At 41.6% G+C, this 19,372-nt stretch overlaps 1 protein-coding gene across 4 annotated transcripts in view; it reads left to right on the forward strand.

The window, feature by feature from the left end:
- Positions 1-19,372, forward strand: part of LOC136004177 (terminal nucleotidyltransferase 4B-like) — a 31,942-nt gene that overhangs the window by 3,728 nt on the left and 8,842 nt on the right. For all 4 annotated transcript variants that reach the window (XM_065660444.1, XM_065660443.1, XM_065660441.1 and 1 more), the window contains exons 2-6: positions 6,351-6,474; positions 11,096-11,142; positions 11,802-11,922; positions 12,929-13,036; positions 19,187-19,315. In XM_065660444.1, the coding sequence (XP_065516516.1) occupies positions 6,351-6,474; positions 11,096-11,142; positions 11,802-11,922; positions 12,929-13,036; positions 19,187-19,315 (529 nt within the window). The remainder of the gene's footprint in view (positions 1-6,350; positions 6,475-11,095; positions 11,143-11,801; positions 11,923-12,928; positions 13,037-19,186; positions 19,316-19,372) is intronic.

The raw sequence follows: 19,372 nt of genomic DNA on the forward strand, positions 1-19,372 counted from the left end.
GTAACTTCATGTTAAAAGCAGAACATAGATAAAAAAATACATTAATTTGAGGGGTTTGGGATGATGGGTGCTGATTGGGAGGAAGAAAGAGGAAACCATGCTATATACTTTCAAGTATTTGCGCAGGATATGTCTTGTAATGTTGATTTTGTGAGTGTTTTTTTTTTTTTTTTAACTCTACAGCATTTGAGGAAAGATTCGTAATCAGTCTACCATAAATTGTTGAGATGTATACTCTCCCTCAGTTCTACAAGGCAGTTCTGTGAATTACTCAGCAGATGACTAATGCTAGTCAGAAAGGTCAAGCTTTTCTTGGGTAAATACCAAAAGGTACTATAATATGGTGGGGTTGCCAGAAGTGGTTGTCTGGATGTAGGTATACCAGGTGAAGGTGTTTCTTCCACTGGTGTCTTTTCACTGCTCGCTGCCTGGGTGGACATGACTGCTGCTGCTGCAAGCTTTAGGGTCTCCTCTTCAGGCTTCCCACTACATTTAGGAGTTGGCTGTTATAGCTGAAGGTGGTGGGAATCAACTTGGCTAACTCTGCCTTGGATGGATCAGTGAGGCTTCTGTAATTCTGTTGTCATAGACCTTGTCTCTGGGAAGCTGGGGAGCGGTAGCAAGCACCTGAGCTACAGTGGAAAGGGATGGAAATAAATCTTATTTGCCTAGCACTCCATGAAGTGAAATGCTCCATTTACATCTTAGGAAACTGCTTATACAGTAGAAATCCTGATTTTTAGCTATGTTTAGTAATCATATGGCAGTGGAATGCCTGTTTTTTCTGCATGTCTGGTTTTAGGTAAACTGAAAAGATGATGTGAAGCTGTGTTTCAGATGGGTGAACTTCTTTCCCCTGGGAGCAGGGGAAGGAAAGGGGGAGAGTGAGAGAGCAACTGCGTGATTTACAGCTGAGCTTAAACCACAACAGAGACTTAAACTGGTAGGGGCAACTAAACACTGTCATACAGGAATTATTCATCCAAAGAAAATTCAGATACAAAAGGCTAATTTAGTGCTACAGGAGTATGTTGCAAATATCCCATGCAAGTCTGGATGTAAATTCAATAAGCTGTTAAATCAGAAGAGTTTCATCTTAAACTATGGAATTGGAAGGCAAAAGTCATCACTGAGTTATTTTAAACCACTGGAGCAGAAGCTATGGGTAACACCTTGATGAAATTGGAACATGTGTGCCTGCATAATTTCCCCTGTGAAATGAAGAGTGAAGAAGAGCCAGAGGAGAGTGGAAGCATAGCACAGTTCCAGAATGACAAAAGGAGGAAATTTCTCAATTAAAACTTACTGCTTTGGCTAGTGTAATACTGCATAGTGGCATGCAAAGGCAGCACTTCACTACTAGCCTGTGATTAAGCAAAAGCAGTCGGTATTTTTCTCTGGCTGGCTGCTGTGCTTAGCAGGACTCTGCTCTGCTGCTCTGCTGCTTGGGGCAGGCAGGGAAGGTTTGTGGCATGGATCCTAGTGCAGAGGAGTGAAACTTGTATCATTTTGAATTGCATTTCATAAAGCAACGTATTTCCCAGTATCATTCTTGGTTTCAGTTCTGGATTTGCAGCAGTAGCAAGTTGTGCTGTTTTATGTGTCAGGTAACTGAAGTGTATGGTCAATTGTATGTGCTTGTCCACTTATTTCTGTTTTATATGCACAGCACAGAGACAGATAACATTTTGTTTGTATGTGATTATTTTTTGATTGCTTGAGGTGCAGTAAGATCCATACTCCAGAATAACAATTGGGTAAACTCATTTGAGAATCCTAAATTGCACATTTAGAGCCCACAAGTTGTGGCAGACCTATCTTCCTCATGGTGCTATCTGGTGATGTTATGGTGGGAAGTCCTGATTACAGCTTTTGCAGCCATAATTTATTTTGTACTGAGGCATCGCTATCTCTCAGGTAAACAACAGACACTGTAATATATTAAGTTTAGTGGTCTCTGTATAATCCTGTTCTGTCTGTGAAATTCTGATGGAATCATCTAGGCTTGAAAACAGGGTGTAATGCAGTTAGTACTTTGTTTTAAAACATACTCAAAAAGTGTAAGAGACTAATTTTTCTTTTCCTTGTGTTAAAATTTCCTGAAGTACAAAGCAAAGACCCACTTGTACTGCTATTTCCTGTAATGAAAACAGTAAACTAATGCTCTTACATATTGCAGAGAACTATCTCCATGCATCCTAAGTAGGTCTTGAGTGTTGGTATGCTTCAGTATACTACTATACAGTATATGCACTATGTTCAGTATATACTATATGCTATTCAGTATATACACTATAAAGACAAATAAAATATCTCTCTGTCCTGGGTTTGCCAGGAGCCGTTTTGCTCCTTCTTAGCAGCTGGTGCAAGCTCTGTGTTTTGACTTCCAGCCTGGGCAGAGAGCTGATAACACCGATTGGTTTTAATTGTTGTTAAGTAATGTTTATTCTGGCCAAGGACTCTGTGAGCCTCATGCTCTGCCGGGGACAAGGGAGGCCGGGAGGAAGCAGAGACAGGACACCTGACCCAAACTGACCAAAGAGGTATTCCATACCACAGCACCTCCCAGGGAGGTAACTGGGAGTTACCCGGAAGGGGCAGGCTCTCTCTCTTCGGGGGGGTCGAACTCGTTCAGCGGTGGTATCGTATTCTCTTGTTATTTTCTCTTATCACTATTATCATTGGCGGTAGCAGCAGTGATTTGTGTTATACCTTAGTTACTGGGCTGTTCTTATCTCAACCCGTGGGAGTTACATTCTCCTGATTCTCCTCCCCATCCCTCCGGGAGCAGGGGGGAGGGCAAGAAGGGGGGGAGTGAGTGAACGAGGTTTGTGGTTGGGTTTAAACCACGACACTCTCCATAGTGAAATTTGGTTTATTACAGTGTAATTTTCTTTCTAAAATCAAGTCTCCTTTTAAGGACTTTTATCTAAGATAACTTATTAATGTAATGGCATTAAATAATAAAAGACTGTTATGATGCTGAAAATAATTCCACAGTGTCTTTGATCTTCATTTTGGCTAAAGGTATAAAATTCCACTAGAGGCTTTTGTAAACAGACTCCATTAATCCAAACAATTTATTTTATTTTCTTTTAACACCAACTATAATAGAGTAAGACAGTGAATATCCTCAAGTTTTAATTTTCAGTACAGCTGGAGTTAACTTCATGTTAATTGGAGTCACGCCTCTAAGTACTGTTGTACTGCTCTGGGCTCTGCATGTGGCTACTTCTGTTTGTCTTGGCTTTAATTAATCATTCCCTTATTTCTTGTCAGTAGCCATTATTGGGCAGGGAGATACAGTTCCAGGTGCAGTGTTGAGTCTTCACAGCTTCTGCCTGCTTTCTGCATGCTGTGGTCTGTGCAGCACAGGCGGTTCTAGCAGCAGATGAAACACAGATATGTCTAGTATTTCCAGCTGGTGTGCTGATGGGAACTTTTCCTAGTAGTCTTTTAAGCCTTTGCTCTGTAATTGAAAAACTACAAAGTTCATTTTTTCTACATCTGCACTGTTTAATAATGCTCAGTGCATGTGTAATGTGAGTTTCTGTGGTTTTCCATGCTGCTTAACTTTTTGTTTTGCTATAAGGCTTTACATGTGACTAACTGAGAATAAGAAGGATCCCATTTAAAAAGATGCAGACACATGTTACTTATGTTTAGAAAAAGAAATACATCTGGTTCTGACAGCACATAACTTTGTGTGCTTCTAAGGAATGCACCAATTGATGTAATTATCTCAATTCAGAGTGTCAGTAGAGCTAATAAAAAGAAGTGCCCTGAGAACTGCAGTGTCTGTATGGCTTGGCCCTTTGTGCACTTTGGGGACCTCATTGCTGATTGCCTTGTTCATTCAAAGTTCCCCTATGGGACAGGGGAACAATTAACTCCTGGAAAGCAGAAGCCCAGGAGCAGCTGGTCCTACTAACAATGGGCAGTATGGATTTGTGCTGTGCCATACATGAATTTCTCCTCAGAGATAGTCTCCTACCATATTATCCCAGCACATTTTGTGCTGTTAAGTGCCCTCACACAATGTGGTGCCACGCCACATGGCACACAGTGCATGTGTGCACTCAGTCTTATGTTACTAAAGCATTACTCTGGGGTAAAGCTTGTGCCTTGTGGATGTTACCAGTCTGTTCTAGCTAGGCCAGAGGAGCAGATGCAGAAATGGGGCTTGATCAGATCACCATGATGTAGCCCACAAATCAAGTGAAGAGTTTGCTACACATGATAGGAAGCCAAGGTCTTCCTGTAAGCTAGTTTGCCAAATTGCAGTTGAAAATTAATTTGAGTTTTCTAGAGTTTGTTTTTTTTACCTGTTTTCCTTGTTGCTCCTGTTTTTGAATGCTACTTTAATGGTCAAGCACATGGGGACTAAATTAGCAATTCGGTGTGTGTGATTGGCAGTGGGGACAGAGAGGGAACGTGGCTGTTGGAGTACTCAACTTGTGCTTTGTCATGTACTTCTTTATTCAGCTCTTGCAAGAGGAGGATAGCTGTAAGAAGGCTTAAGTGCCAACAAATTGAATAGCAGTGAAGAATAGAAGAACAGGAGATGGATGAAAAGCCAAAGGCAGAGGAGTCAGTGCCCCTGTAAGGGATGGCAGTAGTAGTCTGGAATGTGCACATTAACTCCAGGTTGTAAGCTTCCAGGGGAAAAACAAGAAAGCAGCTGTAGGAGGAGGTGACAAATTTCCTAATGGTGTCAAAATACATGCTGAAAACAGTGTTCACCGGTATGAATATTGCAGCTATGTTCAGAACATCCTTGGGGTACCTGAGGTGATGTGTGTGAACAGGGCATGGTGCTAGTGTGGCTGTAAGGGGGGAGATGGGAGATGACACCTTGCATTTTTGCAGGTGATCTTCGGGGGTGTGTGTGTGTGTTTTGTTTTAGTTTTTAGTTTAAGTGTTTGTGAGGCTCCTTCTGTAGGTGTCAGAGGAGGAGAAGCTTCTCCAAAGGTTGATAAAGCTGTCTGAATTGGGTATCTGTCTGGATTACCCTTTGGAGGAACTCTGTTTTTCTGTATGTGTTAGCTACAGAGACCTGTGGTGATGGCCACCACCAGTTGCTAGGCTCTTATGACCATTCCCCTAACCATGTGTGGGGAAAATTCCCATAAATGCTCAGCAAAAAGTAACGTAAATATCTTATTTCTTTGTCTCTGAAAGAGGTTTGTGTTGTTCGTAACACTGCAGTATTGAAGAACATAATGCAGATGGTTTGAGTTCTGTCCCTATGCTGACACTGTTAAATACAACTTCTAGATATTTTAATGTTTTGTTGCCACCTATATTCAACTTCCAGTTATCAACATTTGATTTATTGAAGTGTGTATGCAGTGGGGAAATATTAGATTCCCCATCTCATCTGCTCTTAATAAGTTGCTTTCTTCTGATGATCCCTCAGAACTTTAAGAGGAGATGCAGTTGTACTTGGTAACTGGAAACAATACATTTTTAAAAAATAGCTATTACTGTAAGGCAGGAAACAGATTAGTTACTATGTGGGTTTTGTCTGTTTTTCTAAAGACATTGTTAGTCAAGATGATGTGTTTATGATATTATGGAAGCACAGAAATTTGTGGCACTGTATGAAGGCATTTTTGTTTCAGCTCTAATCATAGGTACTCTAAGCACAACTTAATGACTGACATGTAATATAGTGAACTATCAAATATATGGGGTAACTTTCTTTTCAATCACTTACTTTTCTGAGCCACCACTGCTGTACATGTACTACCTATTTTCTTGTTATGGGGGGAGAGTGCATAGTTTGTGTCTTTAAGCAGCAAAAGAAGCTTTTTTTTTCTTGGCTCTAGTACTGGCAGAATTGCTATCAACTTTTTAAAGGCTTTTTACTGAACACAGACTGCTGCCTGAAACTCCCTTGCTGGTGCCAAGGGCTGACTAGGAAGCATGGGCTGAAAACCTCCTGTTTAAATTTTTGCAAAGCTTGTACTCAGAGCTTACAGCTGTGTTCAGACTTGAAGACTGAACCATTTCTCTGTTACACTGGCAGTAAAATACAGTGTGATTTTCAATGTGAATTGAAGGTGCTTGGATTTAGATTTGCTTCCCACACTTTTAGCAAGTGCAGTGCAATATTGACCTATGGCACAAGAAGCTAACAGGAAATTAAACATTACCAAGTGTTGTGAACCTGTTTTCTTTTTTAATTGCATGCTACTCTTGAACTGTCCCATAATTAGATAGGTAACTAGGAGCTCAAAAAGCATGTTTGATTAGAGTAATTGCTGTTTCAGTCTCTTGTGGTTTTTTTTTTTTCCATGACTTTCTGGTGGGTTTTTTTTGTTTGTTTTTTCTTCCCTCTTTCTTAGTCTTCATGAAGAAATCGTTGACTTTTATAAGTACATGTCTCCCAGACCTGAAGAAGAGAGAATGCGGATGGAAGTGGTGAACAGGATAGAAAACGTTATAAAAGAGCTCTGGCCCAATGCAGATGTGAGTAGGATACTGTTCTGTTTTTTAATATATGAAAGCAACATTTTGTGTCTGTTTGCTTTGTGAAATATTGAATAATGAAAATACTGTTTGTTTCTCCGTATTAAAAAAGCACAAACCAAAACAACAACAAAAGGATTTCTGCTCAAATGAGAGAGATGATCTTTCTTCCTGGAATAATACAGGTCAATGTTTTATGTCACACATAGGAACAAAGACAAGATAGATCTGCTGTAGTCAAAAGAGAGGTCATGAGGTATGGCAACATTTAGTCTCATGAATATTGATTCACTAAAATTAATGAGAACATACCAGGCATGCATGCTTGTAATGTATTGTGTTAAAAAAAAAACCCAAAACCAAATCTACTGAAAGTCATCACTTTACTAGTAGCAGGGCTTACTAGTCCAAAGACCTGTGGTCCTGAATATTAACGTGGAATGCCAGCAATGCCATGTTTTGTAGACCATGCTATTTCTAATGGGCACTTAAACTAAATTGACATCTTACAAATTTAAAGGAACCAGGTTTTCTGTACAGGAACAAACAAGTCTGTAGATCTGTGTATTGAGCTTAAAATCTGAAATGCCTCTTTCCACTGAAGATGGGTTTTTGCTAGTACTTCATTCAGTTGAAACAAGTTTCTTCTGTGCAGAGCTATGCTTTATTTCAATAAAGGTTGGATTAAAGAGAAGCCAAAGAAGATGCTTTTACAACTCAAGATGGCTTCATGGACACACATTTGGAATTTTAGCGTAATTGCATCTAGTTTAATTGTACCCCTCTACTAACATTTCCAGAATGGGGATGTATAGCTGTAGTCATCTATCTGTAGATAACAATAACTGAAAATAAGGACTTGTTAGCTGTGAAATAGTAAACCAAATTCAGACAGCAGAATTTTTAGTATAAGGAACGCTCTTTCATCCTGCCACAGTAAAAGATAGTGTTTTGACATGAGTGACTTAAAACCACTGTTCATTTTAGATCTTCTTCACCTGTTTTTTTTTTAATGTATTTATTAGAAATTGACAGAATATCACAGAATATGAATTTCTAAACTATAGGTATGTGGTGTGTGGTTTTGTGTATAAAATGCACTCACATTTTCAAGGTGCTTCATATTGCAGTCACAGTGTTAGTGACATATGGAAGGAGCACTCTTCACTCAGTGATAGCTGCCTTTGAACAGCTATGATAGTTGGTACAACACATACCTGGTAGTTTTTTCTTTGAATAAAACAACCTTTCCAAGGGGACTCTGTAGGAGACTTTAGCATATCTCACAGGTGTTGTATAACTCTCCTCTAACCCAGTGAAACAGTGTTGTAGATCCTAATCAAGAGCAGGAGTTAGTGGGCTGCCAGTTTGACAGGTGATAGTATAGGAAACAGTGTGGGTATAAACCAGTGCTCACTCTGATACACCCTGCCAAAGTCTTATAGTAGGGGATTTCACCACAATAGCTGACTGCTTCAGCCTGAAGAAGAGGCTGCTATTTCCTAAACAACTTTGTGTGCTTCAGACTTAACTAGTGTAATGGGGAGAATGGGTTTGTTACCAGGGGATCTTTCTTTCTTACCACTAACACTTTGAACAGGGCACAAGAACTTAGTGCATCCAGAAATACTCTGTTTGTAGGACAGACTTGATCTGTACAAGCGAGGCCTTTTGTATTAAAATGTTTGTTTTATATATATATATGGCTGGGGGCTTGAGAAAAAAGTCTTTCTTTAAGCTACTGAAACTGTTTGTAGTAGCTGTAATCTGTTTAAGAGGGGGAAACAAATTACAAGCCCTGCCACAAGTGACAGCTGGCCACTGGATTTAGCTGTAATGTGACTGAGAGGAAGCACACACAATATAGTAGAAAACTGAAGTTAACTCTTCAATTATTGCCAGTTAAAACTGCTATGACCCTCTTTCTTTGCTGTTCTTGAAAATGATAGAGAGCAAGAATGTGCCCATTTTTCTCAAGTCAGTAGCTGCTCTTCAGAGCTTAAATGCATTTTGTGTGCTGTTGTTACATTGAGGAAGAATTTTCATCTTGTATGCCCTTCCATTTTCTGGAGGCTAGAGAGGAACCAAACAGTGGCACAGCATGCCAGGTGACAATCTGGAAATTACTGTAATGCTATTTTTCTAATACTTTACAGATCTGGTCAGGAACTGAACTGCTGAACTCAACTCTGTTCAACTTTGACAGTCTTTTGTTGTAACTTTTCAGTTGCTTGAGTCAATCACTAACCTGGAAATCTGTATTGGTTTAGCTACTTTAAGTTTTGAGGACACACTCTGGGAAGGTAGAGCATTATCTGGTCCAATGTCCTTATCTTTAGCTGCAGTGTAAAATGGGAAGTTAATCTTTAAGCTGCTCATTTTGAGTCATAGATACAGCAAATCCAGCTAAAATAAACTTGTAAGTTAAATATACACATTCAGTTTGTAATTTCTCACTAAACATGTACATAAGACATAATCTATAAAAATCAGATACCAAGCAAAATGAAAATCAGGCTTCAGGAATCTGAACATACAGAGTGTGTAGAATGTGTCTCTTTCTGTTCCACTTCAGAAAAGGCTGAAAAACCAGATGGAGGGAGGGTAAAACTGGATATCCTAAACTGTTACTTTACATACAGAAGTCATTTGCTCTCTTACTCAAGGGAGTGTGCTTAGAAGGAAACATTCCTACTAAGTGAGAACTTGGCATCAGCAAGACTCTGACCATAAGAAAGGCTTTAATTATGCTGAAACTGAACAACCCAAAACATTAAATGGAAGCACTTTAAGACAAATTTTTTTGACCAATTGAGTGTGAAAGTTTTACTACTGAACAAATAAGTAGTTATAGAGTAGAATTTAGGATGTATTTGTCATAATGTCCTTAGCTTTGTGTCTGAATGTCATAATAATGTAGCTTCATAAATCTGAGAAGAGGTAATGTGGCATACTTACAGAATCGCAGAGTAGTTTGCGTTGGAAAGGGCCTCAAGATCATCCAGTTCCAACCCCCCTGCCATGGGCAGGGACACCTCACACTAAACCATCCCACCCAAGGCTTCGTCCAACCTGGCCTTGAACACTGCCAGGGATGGAGCACTCACAACCTCCCTGGGCAACCCATTCCAGTGCCTCACCACCCTCACAGGAAATAATTTCCTCCTTAGATCCAATCTAAACTTCCCTTGTTTAAGTTTTAACCCATTACCCCTTGTGTGCGGCCATCCAGCCAGTTCTTTATCCACCGAGTGGTCCATCCATCAAATTGATATCTCTCCAATTCAGAGAGAAGGATGTCGTGTGGGACAGTGTGAAACGCTTTGCACAAGTCCAGGTAGATGACATCAACTGCTCTGCCCCTGTCCATCAGTTCTGTAGCCCCATCATAGAAGACCACCAAATTGGTCAGGCAGGATTTCCCCTTAGTGAAGCCATGCTGGCTGTCACCAAGCACCTTGTTGTTTTTCATGTGCCTTAGCATGCCTTCCAGGAGAATGTGCTCCAGGAGTTTGCCAGGCACAGAGGTGAGACTGACTGCTCTGTAATTCCCCGGGTCTTCCATTTTCCCCTTCTTGAAAATGGGGGTTATATTTCCCTTTTTCCAGTCGTCGGGAACTTCACCTGACTGCCAGGATTTTTCAAATACGATGGCCAGTGGCTCAGCAACTTCATTCGCCAGCTCCTTCAGGACCCGCGGATGGATTCCATCAGGTCCCATGGACTTGTGCACGTTCAGATTTTGAAGATGGCCTCGAACCAGATCCTCTCCCACAGTGGGCCCAAGGTCTTCATTCTCACAGTCCCTGCGTCTGCCTTCCAAGACTTGGGTGGTGCAGTCAGAGCCTTTGCCAGTGAAGACCGAGGCAAAGAAGTCATTCAGAACCTCAGCCTTCTCCAAATCCTGTGTAGCCAGTTCTCCCGAAAGCTTCCTCAGGGGGCCTATGGTGTCCCTACTCTGTCTTCTTTTTGCTACGTACCTGTAGAATCCCTTCCTGTTACCCTTAACATCCCTGGCCAAGTTTAATTCTAACTGGACAGCATCAGTTATGAAAATATTGTCATCGTGAATGGAAGTGAAAACATTCACTCTATTTAGCTTGACAAATTTCAGAGAACTCTTCTTAATGATGTAGAAGAAAGAGAACTGTAAACTGGCTACAGATTTTTGTTTTGTTTTGATGGACAGACTTTGGTAGCAAAGAGTTTCCAAGCTTTCGTGGGTTTCCAAGTTCTGTTGTGCATAGTGAGGACATATTTGGACACACACTGTAATTAAAGCTCATCCAGTAACTTTGGAAATTAATACAAGTAATTTTGAAGACATGTAGGATAAATAGTAACAATAGTAACAATAACAGTTCCATGTCCTTTTTATGTTGAGGACACCAGAACTGCACACAATGCTCCAGGTGAGGTCTCACAAGAGCAGAGCAGAGGGGCAGGATCACCTCCTTCGCCCTGCTGGTCACGCTCCTTTGGATGCAGCCCAGGATCCGGTTGGTTTCTGGGCTGCGAGCGCACACTGCAGCCGGCCCATGTTCATTTTCTCATCGACCAACACCCCCAAGGCCGCCTCCTTGGGCCGCTCTGAATCTCTTCTTCTGTTCTTGTGTTTCAGGTGCAGATATTTGGAAGTTTTAAAACTGGTTTATATTTACCTACAAGGTCAGTAATTTTTCAGTGTATATTCTGTACAAAATATAGCCTTTCAAGTTTATACCTCTGTAGTGACTTATTTGATCTCCTAATATCTGTTACTTGTGTGTATACTTGTTATATTAAGAAAGTGTGGAGGTATTAGTACTCTACGAAGTGTATACAAAAATTACTAATTAAGACAATTAGTCATAGTACCTGTGGCTATATAGATTTTGCATGTATTAGTAAAAGTTCTGAAAATACCATGTTGTCAAAAAAGGCTTGTTTTGTGTCTTGGCTTCATTAGTGACTGAACCAAAATAAGAGTTTGGCCTTAAAGGAAAAGCTAAAATTTATCTCCATGGGTGATTAAATTGAAACATTTAACATTACTTTCTTACTGATAATCTTAGCACTGAAGAGACCATACATGAGGAGACTAACCTTGGGATTTGCAGACCAAGTGGTTTGTGTGTGTGTGTCTGTCCCCCTCCCTTGGTAACCTGAAATATTCTGTACTTCCCCAGGTGTAAGAGTTCATCCCCCACCTATTTTCTCAGAAAAGTAAGAATTATTTGGTTACATTCTGTCAGCTTTATTTTAGTTATGTGTGGATGTCAGTTGTTTATCTTTTAAGTGTATTGGTCTTTTAATTTTAATAAATCTGTGCTTTCTTTCTATTTCAGTGATATTGATTTAGTTGTGTTTGGAAAGTGGGAGACATTGCCTCTTTGGACCCTGGAAGAAGCTCTTAGAAAGCACAATGTAGCAGATGAAAACTCAGTAAAGGTTTTAGATAAAGCAACTGTAAGTTTGGGGGAAGAAGGTGTTTCCTTGTTTTAAGCTAAATGTCTAATAAAATATCTTGGTTAAAAGGATGAATTTTCATAAGTGGAAACTATATATAAATACAAGATATAACCAATATAACCTTTTTATTTATTACAGTTTTTATTACTCAAAAATAATTGATAGTGCTACAACAGAAGCATTTCTTCTGTTGTGGAAAATAATCTGATTTTTTCATACTACACAACATACACTTGTTTTAAAGTGAGATTATACTAGTCATGTGAATTAATGTGATTAAACTTGTGAATTTCTGGACTCAGTTATTACATAAGTAATTTTTTCTTATTGTAAGTAAGCAGACATAATACATTCTCACATAGAAGTACTAAGTACAGCCTTATATAAATATGTAATAGTATGCCTTGCACAGGATAGTATAAATTCCATTATAACTTCCTGCCTTCTGCTAATTGTAAGCACATGTAAGTGTGTTGGGGGTTAAACAGGTGTCTAATTGATGGCTATTATTAGTAGAGAGAGGTAATTTCGAAACCACTCAGGTGGAGATATGTCAGTGTTCTCAATATCTTGTGCTTCTTGTCTGAAGATAATTTGGATGAGGAATCAATGACCCACAGTGACAGGAGTGTGTATTTTCTTGAGTATCTATTACCATTGATCTTAATTCCTTAAGCATTTGTCTCCCTCTGATTGTTTTTCTCACTAGAGCTGTGCTGCTGCACTAGGAGGTGACTAAAAAGAATTTAAAAGGAATCACTTTGAAGATTAAGTGTTAAGTTCTGTTAAATAGGATAGTAAATTGAAAATGGCATTTATGAGTTAGAAAAGCAAAGTTGATATAAACAGACTGGCAAGGAGAGTGTGTCCTTAAATAAACAGGAGTACTGTTTTCTCTCAACAAAGTCATAAAACGTTTCAGTTTTACTGGTACATGTAAGTATGAATGAAACCAAATGCCTCTTGGAGATCTGTATTGACTTAACCTGTCTTTCTTTTGCAGGTACCTATTATTAAACTGACAGATTGCTTCACTGAAGTAAAAGTTGATATAAGCTTTAATGTACAGAATGGGGTTAAAGCAGCCCAGCTCATCAAAGATTTTATCAAGGTTAGGCAACACTGTAATAGAGCTAGAGCTGAGTATTTGATTACTTGATTTTATATTTTACTTTGACTACATCCTGACTAGAGATACACTTTCACTTTGTTATTTTTGTTGTCTACTGCTACTCCATGATGTTCTTAGGTTTTAGATATTTTGCCCTGAAAGACATGAAGATAGCAATGTATAAAGTATTGAGAAGTTTTAAGGGTACAGTACTTTAATGGTACTAAAGAAAATGCACTAATACCTGCCTTAAATGTTCCACTTGAACTGTGGCTCATTGAACTTAAAATTAATAATAGCCACACATTGCTGAGAGAGTAGGAATAATCTTGTTGTAGAATGAATATTATTTCAGCATGCAAATGCTAATAAGGTAGAATAAGTTAAATTTAGAAAATTATTGTTCAGGGTTTCACCAATACCTGTATCATAGATACATTACAGTTGTTTTTGTTTAGTATATGGGGTCATTTTGTTAGGATTAATGTGTATTTAAAGTTTTGAAGGATCCTTACACTGTTTTCCTTTCCTTCCCTTCCCCTATCCAGTGCATTGTGACACTCATAGCAAATGTCTCATAGAAGTAGTACAAAAATTTTCTTCTATTTTTATGTCCTGTGTAGGGAGATGAAGTGCAGTTCAGTCTCAAGTATGTAGGTATTACTATTCTACTCCTGACTGCTTGGGGTTTTTAACAAAACTAATGACAGCAGGAGAATTAAAGTATTTCAATAGTTAAACATGTAAAGCTCCTTCATAAAACTCCATAAATCTGAATAAAGCAAGCACTTCATTTTCAGTCATAAGGGTTAGAAATCATGTACATCTGCTTTAATAATGTCATTGAGTTGCAGGAGGTCTTCTAAATTTGGGGGGATTTTCACTTGCTCATGAGTTGAAAGTATGGCCTTCACCTTGTTAATCTTCAGTTCCTTTATGTATGTTTAGTAGCAAGTATGAAAGTAGCTCAATTTGCTTCTACAGTGTCTTATTTCTTTAACCTGTAGAATGACACAGGAGAAAATCCTCTGTCCTTAGTTGCATTAGAATAATCTGAGTTCTTGTCTGCATAGTCTCACCTGTGTGCTTATATATAAACCTTCTGTTGATGAGGCCTCCTGCACCTGCATTCACAGTAAGAGGGTGGGGTGGGTTCAGAAACCTTCCTTCTCTGAGTCTCTATCTGATGGATGTAAGTTGATTGTGTTGGCCAACCTTTTGCTGCTAAATCAAGACTGATTAGTTTTGTGCTATGTAGCTTCTTCTTTGGGAAAGAAGATGCCCAGATTCTCAATCTTAGGACACATACTTGAAATTTGGCAGCTACCTTCAGTTTTTACATACTGTGCATTGTGACATTGCCTTATGGTGGACAGCCAATCAGTGCTTTTCTGCCACAACACAAAGGCTGTATTTCAGTTAGATTTTGCATACACATTTCTGTTTAGCTACGTCTATAAGGCTCTGACTGCTTGCCCAAAATTGACTATGTCCTTCTTGACTTATGACTGAAGTGCTGAAATGGAAGGTTACAGGCTCTTTAGGAAAGACAGGCCAGGCAGATGAGGACGGAGAGGTAGCTATTTATGTTAATGATAAGCTAGAGAGTATGGAACTCTGGGAACAAGTGATGGGTCAACAGACAGCTTGTCGGATAGGGTCAAAGGGAGAACAGCCGTGGGAGACATTACTGTGGGGATCTGTTACAGGCCACCTGATCAAGGAGAACCTGTGGAGGAAGCACTCTACAGACAGATAGGAAAAGCCTCACGCTCGCAGGCCCTTGTTCTCATGGGGGATTTCAACCACCCTGACATCTGTTGGAACGATGGCACTGCACGGCACAAGCAATCCAGGAGGTTCCTCGATTGTGTGGAAGACAACTTCCGTCTGCAAGTAATAGAGGGGCCGACAAGGAGAGGTGCCATGCTTGACCTCGTGCTCACCAACAGGGAAGGGCTCATTGAGAATGTGGTACTCCAGGGCAGCCTTGGATGCAGCGATCACGAGATGGTCGAATTTGAGATCCCCAGGACAGTGAGAAGAGCGTGCAGCAAGCTCACTGCCCTGGACTTCAAGAGAGCAGACTTTGGCCTCTTCAGGAGCCTGCTTAGTAAGGTTCCATGGGATATAGCCCTGGAGGGCAGGGGGGCCCAAGACTGTTGGTTGATATTCAAGGACCACCTGCTCCAAGCTCAGGAGTGCTGCATCCCAACTAGAAGGAAGTGCGGCAGGAGGGCCAGGAGACCTCCTCGGATGGATAAGGAGCTGCTGAGGAAAATTCAAGGGAAAAAAGAGGCTTATAAAAGGTGGAAGCAAGGACAGGCGGCCTGGGTAGAGTACAGGGATGTTGTCCGGGAAGCTAGGGACCAGGTTAGGAAGGCTAAGGCCCAGTTAGAATTAAACTTGGCCAGGGATGTTAAGGGTAACAGGAAGGGATTCTACAGGTACGTAGCAAAAAGAAGACAGAGTAGGGACACCATAGGCCCCCTGAGGAAGCTTTCGGGAGAACTGGCTACACAGGATTTGGAGAAGGCTGAGGTTCTGAATGACTTCTTTGCCTCGGTCTTCACTGGCAAAGGCTCTGACCGCAAAACCCAAGTCTTGGAAGGCAGACGCAGGGACTGTGAGAATGAACACCTTGGGCCCACTGTGGGAGAGGATCTGGCTCGAGGCCATCTTCAAAATCTGAACGCGCACAAGTCCGTGGGACCTGATGGAATCCATCCGCGGGTCCTGAAGGAGCTGGCGAATGAAGTTGCTGAGCCACTGGCCATCGTATTTGAAAAATCCTGGCAGTCAGGTGAAGTTCCCGACGACTGGAAAAAGGGAAATATAACCCCCATTTTCAAGAAGGGGAAAAGGAAAGACCTGGGGAATTACAGAGCAGTCAGTCTCACCTCTGTGCCTGGCAAAATCCTGGAGCACATTCTCCTGGAAGGCATGCTAAGGCACATGGAAAACAACAAGGTGCTTGGTGACAGCCAGCATGGCTTCACTAAGGGGAAATCCTGCCTGACCAATTTGGTGGCCTTCTGTGATGGGGCTACAGGATTGATGGACAGGGGTAGAGCAGTTGATGTCATCTACCTGGACTTGTGCAAAGCGTTTCACACTGTCCCACACGACATCCTTCTCTCTAAATTGGAGAGATAGGATTGATGCCAACCTTATGAAGCTCAGCCATGCCAAGTGCAAGGTCCTACACCTGGGTTGGAGCAATCCCAGGCACAGCTACAGACTGGGCAAAGAAGAGATTCAGAGTGGCCCTGCAGAGAAGGACTTGGGGGTGCTGGTCGATGAGAAAATGAACATGAGCCGGCTGCAGTGTGCGCTCGCAGCCCAGAAACCAACCGTATCCTGGGCTGCATCAGAAGGAGCGTGACCAGCAGGTCGAAGGAGGTGATCCTGCCCCTCTACTCTGCTCTTGTGAGACCTCACCTGGAGCACTGTGTGCAGTTCTGGTGTCCTCAACATAAAAAGGACATGGAACTGCTGGAACAAGTCCAGAGGAGGCCACGAGGATGATCAGGGGCTGGAGCACCTCCCGTATGAAGACAGGCTGAGGAAGTTGGGGCTGTTCAGCCTGGAGAGGAGAAGGCTGCGTGGGGACCTCAGAGCAGCCTTCCAGTACCTGAAGGGGTCCTATAGGGATGCTGGGGAGGGACTCTTCATCAGGGACTGTAGTGACAGGACAAGGGGTAACGGGTTCAAACTGAAACAGGGGAAGTTTAGATTGGATCTAAGGAGGAAATTCTTTCCTGTGAGGGTGCTGAGGCACTGGAATGGGTTGCCCAGGGAGGTTGTGAGTGCTCCATCCCTGGCAGTGTTCAAGGCCAGGTTGGACGAAGCCTTGGGTGGGATGGTTTAGTGTGAGGTGTCCCTGCCCATGGCAGGGGGGTTGGAACTGGATGATCTTGAGGTCCTTTCCCACCCAAAGTATTCTGTGATTCTAGTTGTCAGATAGGAGGTAGTCTTCTGTTGAGAGCCTGGAAGGATTTTTGTGTGCTTAGAAAAATAAGTGTGTTTGCATGTTTGTGTTGCCCAGGTTATCTGTAACTGTTTGGAGAGAGTTGTTGTTAAGTCCAGCTAATAAGTCTGAAACACACAGCCACTTGCTCACTCCCTGTTCTTCCCATCCCCCTGCTCCTGGCAGAATGGGGAGGAGAATTGAGGGAATGCAATTCCCACGGGTTGAGCTAAGAACAGCCCAGTAACTAAGGTATAACACAAATCACTGCTGCTACCGCCAATGGTAATATTGGTAAGGGAAATAACAAGGGAAGGGAACACAATTGCTCACCATGCACTGACTGATACACAACCTGACATGAGCTGCAATCTGGGGCTTTTGGGTATCTTTCCCCAGTTGCCGTGCTGTGGTATGGATACCTCTTTGGCTAGCTTGGGTCAGGTGTCCTGTCTCTGCTCCCTCCCAGCCTCCCCTCCTCCCTGGCAGAGCATGAGGCTCAGAAAGTCCTTGGCCAGACCAAACATTCGAGCAGCAACCAAAAACATCGGCACCATCACCACTGTTCCCAGGCCAAAAGATCAAAACACAGCACTGTACTAGCTCCTAAGAAGGAGAAAACTGACTGCTGCTGCTGGACTCTTTGGCCTTGGGTCAGGGCATGTTGAGAGCTGGCTGTGCCCCTCAGGAGGGAGTGGGAACTCTGTGTGGCTGCCAGGCAGGCACAGGGTGGGGGTGCAGACCCATGGTACTCTAACCTGAGGTGCAGAACAGGTCTGGTGACAGTAGTCAGGGTCAGCTCACAGGCTGTCCAGCAGCTGGAAGACTCTTTTCCAGTGAGGAGATTGAGGCTGAGGATCCTGTGTCAATGTTTAGTACCAGGATCAACATCATTGCACAGGAGCATGGTTCAGGGAGACACCGGGGGAACAATGGAGATGAAAGCAGCTCTTGAGAGAGGTGAAGGGATTCCCAACAAGGCTTCCCCCATGGCACTTTCCCAGAGGGCTGTTTTCCCAGCAGCCCAAGCCAAGGCTGTGCAGCACAGGTGGCTGAGCCTGGTGTGGCAGGCAGAGGTGGCACTCAGTCCTGGCACACACTGGTAATGGTGTTCTTGAGGATCTTTCTATTAAATGCTTGCAGGGCATTGTCTTGGGTCTTATTTTGTCCCACATAACTTTGAATTACCTAATGGGAGTGTTGTGCTCATTATTACCCTTGGAAAATGTCTATTTCTGTTAATTCAATTTATTTGGAAGTTTGAGGCAGCTCAAGCCTTAATTACAGGTTTGCAGTTTCCTGAGAAAAATTACATTTTTGAGTCTTGGTATATACAGATAGTCAACACTCTGGCTTGTAACTCTTAAGTTCTTAATAGTTCAAGAAACTGCTCTTGGGATCCTAGGTTAAATAGGGCTCCTGATACACTAAGACTTGTGCAGAGAAGTTCTTGGAGAAACTCTCAATTTCCCTTTAATCCTTTGGAATCATAGATACCATGATCCACATGTCTGGAAGTAAGGAACTTGGCTGTGTATTGATATTATTGAGCCTCCTTTGCCCCCTGCCTTGTGAAAGGGTGTTCAGAGTGCAGGCATAGCCCCAGCCTCCACTGCTGTCCAAAAGGTCCATGTTCTCTGCACATGCAGTGTATGCACACTTCTAAGGAAATCCATGCTGACAAACCTATTGAAGGACCAGGTACCCAAAGGTAAGTATTTGGCTCCTTCAAAAGTGTTATCTGGGTGTAGTAATATTGAAGAACTGTTTTGAACTCTGGGCATTTGAAGAATTTTCAACACAGAAGTTTCAGCCTGCTGTGAGATATCAGCTTGGTTGCAGCAGGAAGGTTTTGTTACAGACATGGATATCTCCACAGTTCTTCCTTTTCACTTTAATTAATTATAAATTAAATGTATTTATGTACTCAAAATCTGATTTTATGAGGTAGTAACTTTTTTTTCTATTTTTAATATATGCCACTGGAGTTGAAGAGTTAAAATACATGTATTGACCACAGGTAGAGCAGTTAGCTTCTCCCCTGGTACTAAAAGTAATAAATTAGAATTATTCTTAGCTTTGAAATGTAATATAACAGATAGATCACCTCAGTGTGCTTTCTTAGTATCAGTTGTACATATGCATCACAGTGTCCTAACATCTTTGCTTTTCTCTTTCAGAAATACCCTGTGTTACCATATCTAGTTTTAGTATTAAAACAGTTCCTGTTGCAGAGGGACCTTAATGAAGTATTTACAGGTGGAATTGGTTCTTATAGTCTTTTTTTAATGGCTGTCAGCTTCCTTCAGGTAAGCTTACTGAAATCTATTGATGCCATTCATGCAAAAGGACATTATATTAAGAAA

This window comes from Lathamus discolor, chromosome W, assembly GCF_037157495.1.
Source record: "Lathamus discolor isolate bLatDis1 chromosome W, bLatDis1.hap1, whole genome shotgun sequence".
Lineage (NCBI taxonomy): Eukaryota > Metazoa > Chordata > Aves > Psittaciformes > Psittacidae > Lathamus > Lathamus discolor.